Genomic DNA, 16262 nt, shown 5'->3' with positions numbered 1-16262 from the left:
CTTGTGTAACACTCGTTTCCACCTGTTGCAGTTCTACATATACGACACCCAGTCGAATTGCCAGGTTCAATCCGGACGTACCTTTTTCCTGCCCATGGTGCGTGATAAGCGGAGAAGACATGATTCATATGTTCTGGCGTTGTACACAGGTACAGGCCCTCTGGCACTAGGTCCAGACTGCTTGTGTTAAGGCTGGGTTCACACGCTATGAATGGCAACCGGCACAATGCCTGTTGGGGACATATCCCAGACCAGATAAATACAGATACATGCATAAATTCATGGACCTGGCATGCGTGCTTGCTAAGCGGCGCATAGCAATGGCCTGCAGATCACAAAGGGGGCCTAAATACTGCTTATGGCTCAAAGAATTCAAGAGATGGAACAAGGCAGGAACATCAGCGTGGTACAGGTACAGTATTTGTCTTTTACATTAGCTGATATGGAGGAAGCCATCAAATCCCAGAAGGGCGGAAAGGCTACAGGGCCCAACCTCATCCTGGTTGATTTGTTTAAGGATGAGGTGCATACTTTTAATGTAATTTTAAGGCAAGGCGCAATTCCAGACTCATGGCGTAAAGCTACGATAATCCCTCTGTATAAGAAAAGGGGGGAGGAACCTCCCGGCAAATTACCACCTGATATCCCTTCTGCAGAGTACAGGCAAACTGTTTGGAAAAATCATTTTAAAATTCTTAAAAAACTGGAATTATAGTAATAACATAAGTGACCTTAAGGCCGGCTTGCATAAGAATAGACGCACCCTGGATTACTGCTTCATGCTTTTTCTGTTGATACAAAAATACGCAGTTTTGAAATGCATGAAATTGTATGCTGTATTCCTTGATCTGACGATGGCGTTTGACTCAGTATCGAGGGAGACCCTATGGAATCTATTAATCTCACATAATGTGCCAGCCCACCTGACCTAGATAATTAGGCTTCTTTACACCGGAAATACTGCATTGGTATGATATGGCCAGGGAGGTGATAACACCAGCTCTTTTGTAGTTATGAAGGGGGTGTGCCTTGGCCGCCCTCCTATTTAATTTGTATATTCAAGAGATCATTAGCGCGTTACTTGAAGGTTGTCAGGATTGCCCAAAGATGGCTGTGGACCAGCATCTGGCGCTATTCTATGCGGATGACGCTGTTCTACTGTCCACGACTCCAAAAGGATTAGAAAATGTAATGGCGATCTTTGTGAAAAAATGCAACAAGCTAAATTTGAATCTGTATATCGAAAAATCAAAGGTTATGGTGTTTAAACCATGATTTGCAAAAGCCAGGCCAATGGCGTTGAAGGTCGATGGAGCACAGCTAGAACAAGTTAGAACATTTTGATTATCTAGGGGTTCAGTTTCAAGAGACTGAAGGCTGGGTTGCCCGGATGAGCGGATCGGTCTCCACACTAGAAAAACTTGGGGCGTCAATTCAAGCCTTCCATCCAATACACTGTCGTGAGGCTATCTCACCGCCGTAGATTTATATGGAAAGCAGGCTGTCCCCGATGCTTTATACCGGGCCGAAATATGGGGGTATACCAACCTTAAAAAATTAACAACTAGCGAGCATAAGTTCATGAAAAAACTGCTCCTATTATCAAAGAGCGCCTCCTCTGTCTTGGTAGCTTTAGAATTAGAGGTAACCCTGGTGGGGGTTTTGGGGTCACTCAGCCCTGTGTTATTTTGGCTGAGACTCTGGAACCAAGAAGGGCTGGAAAAATATAGAGATGCCCTATTCCACCTGATGTTGATGGAAGGAAGAAAATCAATTGACTGGCTTATCCACGTCAAAAAGACCCTCGAAGGCGCAGGAAAAGGTGACCTTTGGGATAACCCCCAAAACCAGCCGAGGGGAAGGAGGAAATCAATAAGAAATTGAGTGATCCAAAGGCAAGGCAACCCTCCATTTAGGACCGGTTGGTGCTATGAAGTTGAAACAAGGGCCCGCATATTTAGAACTCTGCTCACCAGGCAGAAAGCCCAATTTAGATCTTATTACACCACCATATGAAAAATCTCTATACATACAAGTGAGACTGGGGATTCTCCCTGTGGCGGCCTTCAAGCAATCTTGGCATGCGTCAATATCGGATCAATGTGTTATGTGTGGGGCGGCGAGAGAGTCAATGTTGCACTTTATGCTAATCTGTGTAAAACGAAGCACTTGAGGAGCAGGTATCTGAAGTCAATTCTGAATGAGGCAGGGATCAGGGATACCAGATTACCTGTGAAGTTCCTGTGGCAGAGTCTACACACTCATGTAATTTTTGCAATGGCTCGATTTACTCACAGATCCTGGTTGATAAGCAAGAAGCTGTTGAATCCAAATGCTACCTGAGTGTAAGATTTTAGCAAAGTGCCCAAGAGGCTGTGAGCAAGGCTCTCCTCTGTTGTTTCTCTCTTTTTTATTATATTCTTTTGCATTGTTTAGTTTTAGAAAAACAGCTCACATATGAATTTTAATGATTATACATTTTATATGGAAGTATGTTTCTCTTCTCTACTAATTTCTCTCCCCTTGTTCAGCTCTGTAAATACAGCCCACACATGCATTTTAATGATTGTAATTTATGACATGGATATATGTTATGTGTTGACTTGAAGATTTTTATATCGAATAAAAGTATGCTGACTGACAAAAAGAACTTGCAATGGGGACCCCACAGACTACATGATGGGATGGAAAGCCCTTTTGTTAGCAATGCTCCGTTCATCAGATGACAAACCCCCATGAATACTCAGGTACCATGTCCATCATTGCTATGAGTAACTTGATCCCTAGATGTGTACTGGACCCCTGTGGCACCTCGGACTGCTGTTCCGCTCCAAGCAACGTAATTGTAGGAGAGGAAGACCACATGGACATTAAAAAAGATGGCTTGAATCTAGCCAACCACTGACCCAAAATGTTACAAGATTTTTGAGTTCCACGTTTCTGTACCGTTATCCTATTTGTTTTACTTAGGTATATTTCTGTTCCTTGTTCTGGTTTGTTTGTGCTCAAAATACGGAACACGATTGTGTTGCTGATGGATCCCTGACGCTGGAACTTTTTTTGATCTTGTTCACATATTTATGTATTAAAACAATAAAAACGATTTTAAAATAAAAAAGGTCGGAACTCTTCCTGTGTATATGCGTCTTTTCCATCAACAAATGGGACAAGAATTCTTAAGATTTTGTTTAAACATTTTACCAACTCGGGAAGTGCTTGTTAGAAGGAAAGTGATACCAGCAGATATACATTTTTGTAGTTATTGTAAGGATGTAAATAGCACTGAAGCTTTGAAACACCTTTTAATTACCTCCCCCTCACTTAGTTTTAAAAGATGATTGTATTTTGAACAATTTGTTTATTGACCATGTTTCATAGATATTGATGTGTTGTGGTCATAATTATTGAATGGTCATTTTAATTCAGTAATTCATGCCATTTTAGATTTTATAAAAATATTAAAATTAAAATGTGATGATTTGTAAAATGTTGTGATGATTTTGTAAGTAATATATTGTAAAGGTAATTATTTACCATACACAATAAAAATAAAAATATAATTCAAAATGCATGCAAAGTACATATTTAAGATACAGTGTACAAATAAAAACAGTCATATACATGGTCAAAATACTCACTTAATATACAAAACCTATCTGAAGGAATTATATACCACCTTCTAGAAAACACTATGGAATTGCAACTGCCAGGAAAGAGTCAGCTGTTCTGAGGATGCAAGGGTTGCTGCTTAAGTTCGAAGGTGTGGATAGTAGTAACAATAGACTACAATCACGTTGTGTTGTTGCCATCCTGACAGTTCTTCGGATGGCTGGTGCCTTATTGTCTGTCTGTAGTGTTACACAAGTCACATTCTGTGTTTCTTAAAGGGGTTTACAAAATATCTGAACATTCAGGTCAAGAAGTCAAAAAGAGTCTGCAGTTCTGAGGATGCAAGGGTTGCTGCTGCTGTTCAAAGGTGTAGATTATAGTAAAAAAAAAGACTGCAATCACGTTGTGTGGTTGCCATCCTGACAGTTCTTTGCATGGCTGGTGCCTTATTGTCTGTCTGTAGTGTTACACAAGTCCCCTTCTGTGTGTCTTAAAGGGGTATACAAAATATCTGAACATTCAGGTCAAGAAGTCAAAACGAGTCTTAAGTTCATTGGTGGCACTTGGATGAAGAATATTAAATAGAGCATCTACACAGATGCTTCTGCTTTTCATGTGAAGGTCCAAACCTCAAGGTCCTTTATGCAAAATTGTTCATTCTTTGAAAGTACGTCATTGTTAAAGGTGTCACAGCTGCATGTCCCTCCATGGTATAGATCACCGTCCAGCCACAGGCCAAATTTACCACTAGAAAGAGAAAGAAAAGAAGAATTAATGCATTAGCTGCCACTGTTTGTAAAGAGTATATTGAAGCACTTTTCAAGACCTTGATTTTTCTCTGTGTGATTTGGCAGATTTCCATTTTGGAGGTTAAGCTGTCCCTTTGATGGGATCCCTAAACCTTTTACTCCCCCTGCACCTTGCTTTTTAGGACCTCTGACTTTTTGTGGTCAGAGAGACTTCTACTGAAGTCCCTCTGCAACTCTTTTGTATATGGTAATATGGTGTCCGATATGGCTCCTAGGACAGGGGTGCTTTATAAACCCTCCATTTAGGACCTGCTGTTACTATATCGCCATATATTGGTGTTAGCGTTGAGTGGTGGCTGCTGTAATTTAGTTTTGGCTCCATCACGGGTGCAAGCTGACTTCTCACAATAGTAGTTCTATGTACCTTACAGGTAGCCGTTGGGCTACTAAGGTATTTTTAAGTCCTGCTCTTGTTTTTGCGCCTTTCCTTTTTTTGTTTAGAGAAAACCATGAGGCAGGCCTAAAATGCCTGTTGTGCACCCAGCCCTGCACCAGGAGTAGTGGTTTGGACTGATTAGAACAGGCCCTATACCTAGACAGGCCAATATGCATGCTGCGTAAGTGGACCTGGGGGTTTGCAGGTTTTAGGTCTAGCTGCCAAAACCTGTGCTTGAGCGGCCGTGTGTGTGATTGGCTGCCGTGAGCGGGTCCTCCAATGTGTGTTTGGGTGTAACTGGGCAGTCCCTAACCCTGCCTAAATTCTGCAGATATATTTAACTACTAGAGGATTTGGCCTCAGAGCTGCTGCAATTTCAGTACCATGTCTGACCATAATGGCTGGGTCCCGTGTCCTTACCCATAGTTCCGGTTTTTATTTTTGGCGGCCGGATGTGTGGTTCCTCATCTGCTTTCCCCCCCCCCCCCCACTGTGCCCCTCGGTCCGCCATACTGAGCGGGCACCGATCCCCCATCGTGGGACAATTTCTGGGCTGTTTATTGCTGCATTCCCAAATTACCATGTTGGTTGTGCACCTTGAGGTTGGAAGCCATAACTAATAAGGGTTGTGCGACACCACTACCCCACCTCCGTTATTCAGGACGTCCTGGCTCACCTCCACCATTGTAATTGTTTCCTTTGTGGGGATTATTTTCTGCTGGCTGGCTACCCCGCTATGCCCTATGAGCCTTCGGAATCTGCTTGGTCAGGTTCCTCCGTCTTCCAGGACCCATCTTCATCATTGTTTTGAATCCTGCCTCCTGAGTCCCCTTCCAAGGAAACCCTAATCTACCCCTAGGTCTCGTCCCCTTTCCTCCATACTTATGGGAGTTCCTGTGAAGCGAGGATGGGACCGGAGCCAAAGCAAGCCCAGTGCGTTTTCCCTTTAAGAATTTAGAAAGAGTGTGGGAGCAGACCAGGTGCACATACCATGACCACGCCTTGAACCCAGCCTCTAGCGCTCCTTTTCCTGAGTTCCTTCTTCCTCGCCAGACACACACCTATCTTTTTTCTTTTTCACCTTAGTAAATCTCATTTAGCATTATACTGCGTCTGCCCTCATCCTTCCCATTTTATGCCGGGTAAAGCAGTGCTTTCTGTTTGCTCCTGGTGTAACAAGTCGTTCTTGACCGCGCACCCTCACACTGCTTCATCACTGGGAAACCTGTGCGTTCTGTGTTGCACTTTCTTTCAAAGCCCTCAAGTCTCGACTGACGTGGTGGGAAGACATCTCTCGGGCGATGGCTCCAGATCACCTCAAGAGCTAAGTCAAGTTCAGGAGGGTGAGCACAACTTTATTTACTTTTGCACCCCTCCCAGGTGACACCCTTCAGGAGCCTATCATGGTTAGCCACTGCATTACCGGAGTATGCCCCAAGGTGTCTGAGGACACATCTGCCAGCATCATCGCCAAGGACTCACAAGGGTCTGGTACCGGGCTCCAGCCCCTGACAATACTTGTACCAGGGATTCTGTTCCTGGGGGCTTTTCACCTCACACCAGAGCATGGTCCGAGACCTTCCACACTCCGATCACCTGGTAAACACAAAGGGCCCTAGGAGGCCTATGGTAGCATTAGGCCCTGCTCCTCAGAGGGCATCGTGGTCTGTACGTTGCCCAAGTCCGTATCCACCATACACAATGTTATGGCTCACTGTACCACAGCTGGCACAGACTCTGGGTCAAATACTGGCCTTTCCCCCAGCGAAACATCTCTGGATACATCAGAGCAAATACAGAGTGAAAGAGAGCAATGTCTCCCTCAGCCCACCCCCCCATGGTAGAATGGTCACCATGGGCCTCATTACGACCCAGGCGTTAAGGGGTTAACGGCGCTGTAAAAGGTGTTGGCGCCGTTAAACCCTTAACGCCTGATTACGAGGTCCCTTTGCGGGTTGCACTTTAACGCCTGCTTTTAGCAGGCGTTAAAAAACCAACCCGGAAAGGGACCTAGGAGCTAATTACGGCACCGTAATTTACGGTGCCGTAATTAGCGCCTTCCCCATTCCCATTGAGCCCTATGGGCCAAAAATAGGAATGGGGAAGGGCCCATGGTGAATGGGGAATTACCGCCCCGCCAACCTTGGAATGGGGCGGTAATTCCGCCATTCACCATGGCGGACCCCGGCATGGACCATGGTGCTAATAGCACCATGGTTTAGCGCCGGGGCCGTAATGAGGCCCCATGTGTGAGGTTATAATCTGTTCCTCTGCTCTCCGTGCCCACCAGCAATTGGGCCTCAAGATCCTCACCAGAGATGTTCACTCAAGGGCTCTCAAGGGAAGACCAGTTCTTCAATAGAGTCCAGGGGTTTATGCACTTTGGACCCATGAAGCAATGCTTTAAGAACCTCAAGAAGGAGGTGCTGGTTCCGACTCCTTAGCCAGTGGACCCTCCATGCCAACCTGTAGTTCCTCATAAAGTGACAGTAGAGGCCTCACTGCCTCATCCAACGGGGGACAGAGGCTCTCAAGCTGGGGTGCACATTCCTTCTCCACACCCAAAAGATCCTCCTGGGCCCCCAGATGATGATACACCGGTCGACCATGATGGCATGTCAGATGGCACTGAGGAAGTAACTTTGTTGGTTAAAGTGTACAATAGGATACAGGTGCTCATGGAATAACTTTGGATTCAAGGTTCAGAAAGTCCACAAACGAAGGGGACCTTTCATCCATGCTATTGAGGAATGCCACAGAGATATCAGGCATACATAAACCTTCAGCCAGGTGTGTTTGGGAAAGACATTGAGATTTGGCAGAAACATTTTTCAGATCAACCAGTTGCAAAAAGGGTGCCCATAAGGTACAAATCTCGTCCTATGAAAAAGTGGTGCACAATGAACAATCCGCCAGCTTGTTTCACAATAACGCTGGCAGCTACTCTCTTTGGCAAAAGTCAGTCAGCATCATCATCCTCTACTTCCTCCTCACAAAATGTTCCGGGGAGAGTAGACTGCCTCTTAGATAGTGCAGACAGGCAAGATTGTGTACCTTAGTTTCAATGGCAGCGGTCATCCTTCAGTTTTGGTTAGAGCTGGGTGACTACGATTACCTCCTCCCAACTGAATTCCAAGAAGGTTCAGCTCAGGCTTGGCAGAGGCCAAACAGGTAGCACAGGACCTCATGGAGTCCTTCTACCTCCATGTGGACACAACCGCTAGTAGTATGGACATAGACAAGCACTGATCAAAGTTGTAGTCAGACATGCAAGAGTGCATTATTGACCTACCCTTGGGGTGGTACTCTTCAGTCCAGATATGGATGAGGAGCTAAATAAAAAGAAAATAGTGTGCAAACAGCAAAATCTTTACCGGCCCTAACCAAACCTCCACCCCCAAATAAACCCTGTTCTTCAGGAGTAGTTCAGGAGGTTCCAGACGCTTCCATGATCGATGGAGGAGGCAAGACGGTATGCAGTGATTTTACTAAAGAGAAAATAACGAACAACATTTTTACCTAAATATTTTTAATGAAATAAATACAGAATTTTGTAAAATATATATGTTATGTATGGGTGGCGGATTAAGGGGTTAAAACAGGTGGGGAAGGTGTTGGGGCAGGATTATAAATGCACCACAGAAGGAGCAATTAGGTCTGGCCCCCAATAGTTATTCTTGCAACCCTTCCTACCCAACATGATTAGGCCTGCACTCATCTGAGCATCCTTTCAGCCAGGTGATTGGCTCGTAGCTGTGGACCTGCAAGATGCATATTTACACATCCCCATTTGGCCACCTCAGCACCATTCAGTGTAGTTTTACATAGGCCATGATCGTTAGCAGTACAAAGTCTTCCCCTTTGGCCTCAGCTGTGCCCCAAGGGTGTTCGTTTTCTTGGCCAATTGTGAGCTAGGATCTAAACAAAGTGTTGACGGCCCTCGCGCACAAGCCATTCAAGCCAACCAAGTTTAAAGGAAAGAAGGAAAAAGCTCCAATAGTCCAAATGGTGGGACAAGTAAAAACATAATAGACCCGAAATGTGGTATCATGGACCGGCAACAGTAAAACTATTTATGCCAAAGTTCATAAACGTGCTTCGAGGAGGAAATTAAATCTAAAGGCGGGGAGCATAGGGGGTTTCACAAGAGGGAATGCGATGCACTATGAAGACTAGACCCAGCTATACAATACAACAAACATGAAAAATCTGTTCAGATATAAAGATTATTAAATACACTCCAGATTACAGTCTACGTGTTCATATCAGACAGTTCAGAATGGACATTTCCTTTTGGCAAGATGGTCACAAGATCTTGGATTCAACCCTCCCACAAGGGTTTGGATTAAGGCTTCTAGTGTCTCGATTTACATTTTGGCCAAGACCAATGCATGGAAGCACCACAGAGCTACATCTTGACATTTCAAAGTCATGTGTAAACACCTCAAATAGAATGGGCAATAAATCCTGAGGTAGTCCAGAGATCAAGTCAATATGTGTCAGGATATCTGACAGATAACTCTTCGGCCAAAAGGGCCAAAACTTGAGAAAAAGGTTCATCTATCATCTGTACAGTGTCAGAGTCTGTCTGTTTATATAAAAACGCTCTCATTGGGGAACAATATAACTAGTAAATACATTTCGAGTGGATTGTGTCCTCCAATGTATTCCTCATCTTTGATGTATTCCATCCAGCTCCAGCTGCTTCGGAAAAAAAATAATTCGGCAGAGGGCGCCGTGTGTCGATGTCGTCGAGTCGATGGTCCCTCGAAGGCCTCCGTCAAGGGTGACGTCATCGGGTGTATAAATAGCACGCGCGGCGCCCGTTGGCCTCAGTTCCGTTTTTCCGCAGTGTACGTTGCTTCGGAGATTCAGCACGCCTCGAGTTCTGTGAAGAAAGAATAAATAACAAAATATGTCTTCGTCATCGACGCCGACCACAACCCCGAAATCGGGTTTCAAAAAATGCAAATCGTGCGGCTCAAAAAAGCTGATTACCGATCCGCACCGAGAGTGCTTATGGTGCCTTGGAGAAGGCCACGACATGGAGGCCTGTATGAAGTGTCAGGCGATGACGGGGAAAGCCTTGCAAGAGAGGAGGGGAAAACTGCAGGTAGGTCGTAAGTCCGACCGAAAAGCTTCTAGCGTCGAGTCGAAGTCCCGTGAGGAGAAATTTCCTTGATGCGAAAGGCATCGGTCCAGGTCCCGAAGCGATTCCCATCGCTTGTCGTCTTCGACGAAAAAAATCGAAGAAACGACACCACAGGTCCCCCTCCACTTCGTCTTCGGAAGAACCCCCAAAAAGGATGAAATGTCCCACGAAACATTCATCATCCGAAGAATGGGAAGCATTTAGAGTAAAAATGATGGAGGTGTTCGAGAGAGCGAAGCCTCGGTCCGAGCCTTCCTCGGAAGCCGGCCGGGAGCGTTCTGGTTCCGACCCTCACGCACCCTCGAGCCTGGGTGATCCAAGGAGGAAGGATAGAGAATCTTCTAGGACGCCGAGCGAAAAAGATCGCTCGAGTCGACCGCTCGAGGTCACTGACGCCGTCCGAGACCGAACATACCTCGAAGGGCAAGTCTTTGAAGAGTGCCTCGACGCCCTCTAAGCTGATGCCGTCGAAGTCGGGTACTACGTCGACGTTATCGACGCCTTTGTCGATGTCGAAGCCCTCGACGCAGAAACTTCCAGATCGACCAGATCAGCTAGGAAGAGAGAAAGAAAAGGCTAAGACACCTATGTTACATTCAGGACCCATTAGCACTCCTCCTCTACCTCCTCCACAGAAGGTTTTCAAGCCTCTGCCTAGGAAGAAGTTTTTCAAATCCCTGACCTTAATTTTTGAGGAACAAGAAAGATCTGATGAGGAAAATGTACCTTTTGGGCTTGAATTTGGTACTCCAAATGTTCCTGAATGCCTGATTTCAGAGGAAAGCAGGATGAAAGATTTGGTTGAATCATTGCACAATGCAAGTGGTATTGATACGTCCCCAGAAAATGAATTTGGTAGACCAGAGCCAGGTGAACATGCCAATCCATCATACTGTCAGTTAATGACTAAGGTAATAGATTATTTGGGCTGGGCCAGGCCTACAGCCCAATTTGTCCAAGATGATCTTACAGACATACTGGACCATGGTCCTACTGAAGACCCAATTCTACCTTTCCATATGGCCTTACAAAATAGGATGGCCAAAAATTGGGAGACGCCGGATTCTATTCCTCCAGTGTAACACTCACCTGGTATCCACGCGGACGTCACTCAGCCGGTCCTGGCCTGTTACGACCTCGAACCCTTCCCTGGAGGCTATTCGACTGGCGACTGGGCCTGAAACACAGGTAACTCCCTATTGTCTCTGTGTGCTTGAACCCCTTCCTCCCCGGGGTCCAACCCTTTCCTTTGATCCACAGCTCACCTTGTTTTCTTGGATGGTGTGCTCTCGGTCCTGCTTTCAGCGCAGGGACGCGTTGATTGATGCAGACTCGTTGGCGCCTAGTTACTTCACTGGCGAGAGTCCGACTGGTAAGTATAATGAGTCTTTGAACAGTTCTCTCTAACTTCGTTCCTTTCCTTCTTAGATGATGGCCGGCGTCCGGGGATGGCGGCGTGCTGCTGAGATGAGTGGCGCTAAAGGTGAGTGAGAGCACGATGCGCGATGCACCCTTTTTGTATTTGTATTGAACTGAGTTCTTTTTCTGTGTCTTTTAGGTGCCGCGGCGTTGTCAGCGTGGATGCCGGTTATGAAGAACAAATGCGGTGAGTAAGCGCAGTATGCGGCACCTCTAGATGTTTCCACGCTAACCTGGAGTGTCTTTTCCCCCTCGCAGATGGATGAGAAGTTCCGGAGACACAGTTCCCCCAGAGCGGCTGGGATTCAGGTAAGCGTTTGAAGCTTGTACTGTATTTGAAAAAAAATAAGCGAAGAGCTGTAAAATGCTTACTAATGCCTTTTCTCTGTTTTTTTCCTCTTCATTAGGAAGCGGCGTGCCAGGATGGGAATGACACCGCCGAAGATGCCCGCAGAACAGAAGGAGCGTTGAATGATGGGCAGAAGGGCTGCAAGGTAAAGCTGTTCCTAACGGTGTTCTTGTTCTTGCAGGAGCTGAGCGCAGAAGAAAGATGCAGGCCCACTGGAGACCCATCCGAACACGGTGAGTGTCACGCTGCAGGTTCAGAAAATGCAAAGCATGCTTCTCAGCCTGGGTGTGGCTTAGTTAGTCTCTGGGTATCCCAGGTGCCTCTGGGCTGAACCACACCCAAAAGACTAGACCGCACATGCAGTTCTGGGAACCGAAATATGTGGGGGCACCCATCTCGTCCCCATCAATGCATTACAAGTCCAATCCCCAATGTTATCCTATGGGAGTGAGTGAGTCTGGTGCCACAAGCGCCAAGTCTGACTCCAAGTGAGTCTTTGGAGGGATGGAGAGGCCCTTGAGGGCCATGTAGGTGATCGTGGCCTGGCTCCAGCCTGACATCTTGGAGGGCTGGGGACAAGAAGGGCAGGAATCATGACATCCAGTGAATAAATCCCTTACTTCAAAATACCGCCCTGCCAGTAGCGACCCCGGCTATCTGTCTAAACATCCCACTCCCGAAAGTTTGGTCATACAGGCAGCCACAGCTTCTAACAAACTTGCGTACCCGTCTATCCCTCCAGACAGGGACGATAAGAGTGTGGATGGCTGGGCACGGAAGGTATTTTCAGCTTGGAGCATGGTATTAAAATCAGCCAACTCCACTTGTGCCTTGGCAAAGTTTTCATACACTCTTTGGGAGTGCATATCAATGGAAGCGGAGCACATACCAGAAGGGGAAGAAAGGGAAGGATTCCTAGCCATTGTTAGAGATGGAAAGGAAGCTATGCAGGAATCCCTTGAATCTGGTTTGGACACTGTTGATAGTGTGAGCAGGTCAATGGCCACTAGCACAGTAATGCATAGATTTGCATGGTTACAGAAGTCGGGTTTTGCACCAGACGTACAGAACCGTCTTCTGAACATGTCCTTTGACGGGTCTCACCTTTTTGGCAGCAAGGCTGACAAACAAGAGCCTTGAGAGGTTGCAGACCTCAAAGGCAGCTGCCAAGTCGTTGGGAGCTGCTATCGGGCAACCTCAGCCCTTTCATCCGACAAATCAATCTTGGAGGGGACGATTCTATCGTTACTACTCCTCATATGGAAGAACGAGAGGAATGGCCAGTCAAAGGGGCCAAAGAAAGGCCACTCGCAGTGGACGAGCAAAAAGTACAAAGCCAGCTCCAGCTACAGCCTCTTCGCCATCAGCGGCTGCAGCAACCACCACAAAACCACTTTGAGGACTTGCATCACAAAACACCTGTAGGAGGCAGGCTGTCACAGCATCTGCAAGAATGGCGAGCCATTACTTCAGATGTTTGGGCTCTAGAAATAATAGCCCATGGTTACTGCCTTCCTTTTCTAATGCAACCTCAAAGCAATCCACCAGGGAGACACCCTTTTGAAGTTTTCGGACCCGCTCCTACAGCAGAAAGTTCTAACCCTGCTGGAGAAAGGTGCTATAGAACCGGTACCTGCAGCAGAGAGGAACATGGGATGGTACTCCACGTATTTTTTGATCCCCAAAAATGACGGAGGACTGAGACCCATCCTGGATTTAAGAAACTTGAACAAGTTCCTCAGGAAGGACAAGTTCAAGATGGTTACTCTTTCTCAGATCCTTCAGGCCCTTCAACTTCAGGACTGGTTGGTGTCATTGGACCTCCAGGATGCTTATTTTCATGTGCCGATTCATCTTAAGCACAGAAAATACCGGAGGTTCGTGGTTGGCGACTCACATGATCAGTTTCGAGTCCTACCATTCGGATTGACCTCCGCCCGAGGGTCTTCTCCAAAAAGATGGTAGTAGTGGCAGCACACCTCAGGAGAGGGGGGATTCATGTCTACCCCTATCTGGACGATTGGTTGATCAGAGCACGATCTGCCGAACAGGCACTGGATCACCTGAAAGTCACCTGCCATTTCCTCCACAGTCTGGGCTCCTCCCTCAATTTCAAGAAGTCACAAATGACACCTTCTCAACGGCTCCAATATAGGAGCTGTGTTAGACACATCCCTGGGAAAGAGCCCGCCTCCCAGGTCGAGGGCTCAAGACATTCTTCAGATGGTTTCCAAATTCCAAAACGCCCAAAATCTTCAGGCTTCTCCAGCATGGGGTCTGGCATGGATTCACATGCTCATGAATATTCCCCGTCGTCAGGCTGGGAATCCTTGGTAAAGAAAAAATCAGTATCAGTTTCGTTTCTGATCTGTCTTTCTTAGTAGTATCCAATCACTGATCTCTGGGTCATACTGCCCCCAGCCAATGACTGCTCTCTCCCTAAGCCCCTCCCCTGGCAGCCATCCTCAGATTTTTACCGCACGTTCAAGTGTTGGGAGTCCTCGTGCTTTAGCTCTCGAGCTTTTACTGCGTTTTTTGCGCTTTTTCAGGAGATTTTCTCATTTTTTCGGTTTAATCGAGCCTCAAGCTCCACCGTTTCCACTTCCGATAACGGGGACCCATTTCGGAATTCTTCTACGCCCCTCAAGGGTGAAGTGTTCATTGAGTTACCCTTCTTGGAGGTTCCAGAAGATCTGAGGCCTACCTCAACGGACATGGCCCAGGACAAGAGAAACTCGACTCCCGGATCCAAGCTGTTCAGGAGCTGCCCGGGATGCGGATTGCAAAATGTTTTCAAGGAGGACGAGCATTCGAGATGTCTCTACTGCCTTCATGAGGACAAGACGCACGTGGAGAAGGACTTTGCGTTCTGCAAGAACGTGTCGGAACGGACCAAGCAAGATCGTCGTTCCCGCCTCACCGCCTGGCTGGAGAAGGGCACAGCAGGTAAGAAGGCGAAGAAAAAGTCTGAGCGGTCTTCTAAGTCCTGTGAGGGTGCCCCGGCGACAGGGGCCCAACAGAAGGCCAAGCACCGCGAGTCCACGGGCACCGGGAGCGCCAAAAGGTCAGGCTCTTCGCTGCCAAGCAGGGCACGACTTCCCCGGCACGATCAACCACGAGCCAGCACTCTGGTTCGGGGAAGAGGAAGTCCGAGAACCCGGGTAAGCTTCTGGAGAGGCCCCAGTCAATCTCGAAGGGAGCCGAGGGGGAGCGAGGCGATGACCCTCCCCCCAAAGCAAAGGCCCAGGACGCACCTAAGGTGGTGAGGGCCTTGATCCACCCAGCAAAGGCCTCTATCGAGGTTGTCGCAGCGGCCCTGGCGAAGCCGGCAGAGTCTACGCCAGTGGAGGCGGCCTCGGGGCCCAGAGTTCCCCTGCCACCACGGAGGGGATCCTCTTTCCAGCCCATCGTTAAGACCCCCGTGAAGACCCCGGCGGAAAAAGAGGGGGGGGGGTGCGGTGGCCATTACGGACTCGGATTCAGCCTCCGAGGAGGATCTGGTGGAAACCATGAAAGGCCTCAATGAGAGGTTCGAAAGCCTGAACAAGAGGTTCGAGAAGGTTCGATCCTATGGGAAGCTTCCTGCTGATGTGATCAAAGATAGCGACAATGGCGACAACAAGGGCCCAGTGGAGCAGCCATCCCGCCCGTCGCAGCCATTGCCCGAGCCCCAGGATACCTCGGCGGCCATTTTGTTGGCGATACAATCCTTATGTACTGAGATAAGGACGAGGTTACCACGGACCCCGACGGAGGATCCAGAACCAGGACCGTCGGGAAGCCCTCTGAACAAGCGGAGGAGAGTCCACCCCGCACCGCCCTTCGTGCCCACGAGGCCTGTGGACCCCTCATCCCCCTCGCCGGACCCTCGGGATGATACGGCGACGGGAGCGGACGACGACGGTGGCGATGATACAACGGACGTTCCTTCATCACCCCCTCCTCGGGCCTCTCCGCCCGACGAAATCGGCTCTTTCCACGCCATGATAGCCAGGGCATCCAAGCTCTTCCAGCTCTGCCCCGAGGAGCAGAAAAAGGAAGGCTTTCTTTACCAACGATGGGAGGCCAAGAGAAAGATGGTCCTCGCTGTACTGTTGCTCGACGACATCTAGGACGAGGGGCTGGCTATCCTGAACCCTTCCACGGCACCCGCCAAAAGGGACAGGTACGAGAAGAAGTACCGGGAACCCGATGCCGCCCCCTTGTGCCTCAGGGCCCAGCCTATGCCAGAATCGGTCGTCTCGGCAGCGGCCAAGAAGAAAGCGGTGGGTGCAACGGCTTCAACTTCCCCGCCGGACAGCGAGGGCAAGAAGTTGGACTCCATGGGACGACGAGTCATCTCGGCGGCGGCGGCGACGATTAAGGCGGCCAATGCCTTAGCGATTGTGGCCCGTTACGACAGGGAGCTTTGGGTCAAGATAGCTCCCCTGCTAGACTTCCTACCGGACGACAAGAGGGCGGAGGCCCTACAGATTCTGCAGGAAGGTGAGGTGGCGTCGGATCACGCCATAACGGTGGCAACGGACATTGCCGATACCGGATTTCGCC

General features: G+C 48.1%; 1 protein-coding gene across 4 annotated transcripts in view; it reads right to left on the bottom strand.

Moving 5' to 3' along the window:
- Nucleotides 1–3283: 3283 nt before the first annotated feature.
- TLDC2 (TBC/LysM-associated domain containing 2) overlaps nt 3284–16262 on the bottom strand; it is a 514922-nt gene continuing 501943 nt past the window's right edge. For all 4 annotated transcript variants that reach the window (XM_069652113.1, XM_069652112.1, XM_069652115.1 and 1 more), the window contains one exon: nt 3284–4356. In XM_069652113.1, the coding sequence (XP_069508214.1) occupies nt 4221–4356 (136 nt within the window). In that variant the 3' untranslated portion in view covers nt 3284–4220. The remainder of the gene's footprint in view (nt 4357–16262) is intronic.

This window comes from Ambystoma mexicanum, chromosome 3p, assembly GCF_040938575.1.
Source record: "Ambystoma mexicanum isolate Mex_15411 chromosome 3p, UKY_AmexF1_1, whole genome shotgun sequence".
NCBI lineage: Eukaryota > Metazoa > Chordata > Amphibia > Caudata > Ambystomatidae > Ambystoma > Ambystoma mexicanum.
This window is presented reverse-complemented; position numbering and strand designations above follow the sequence as displayed.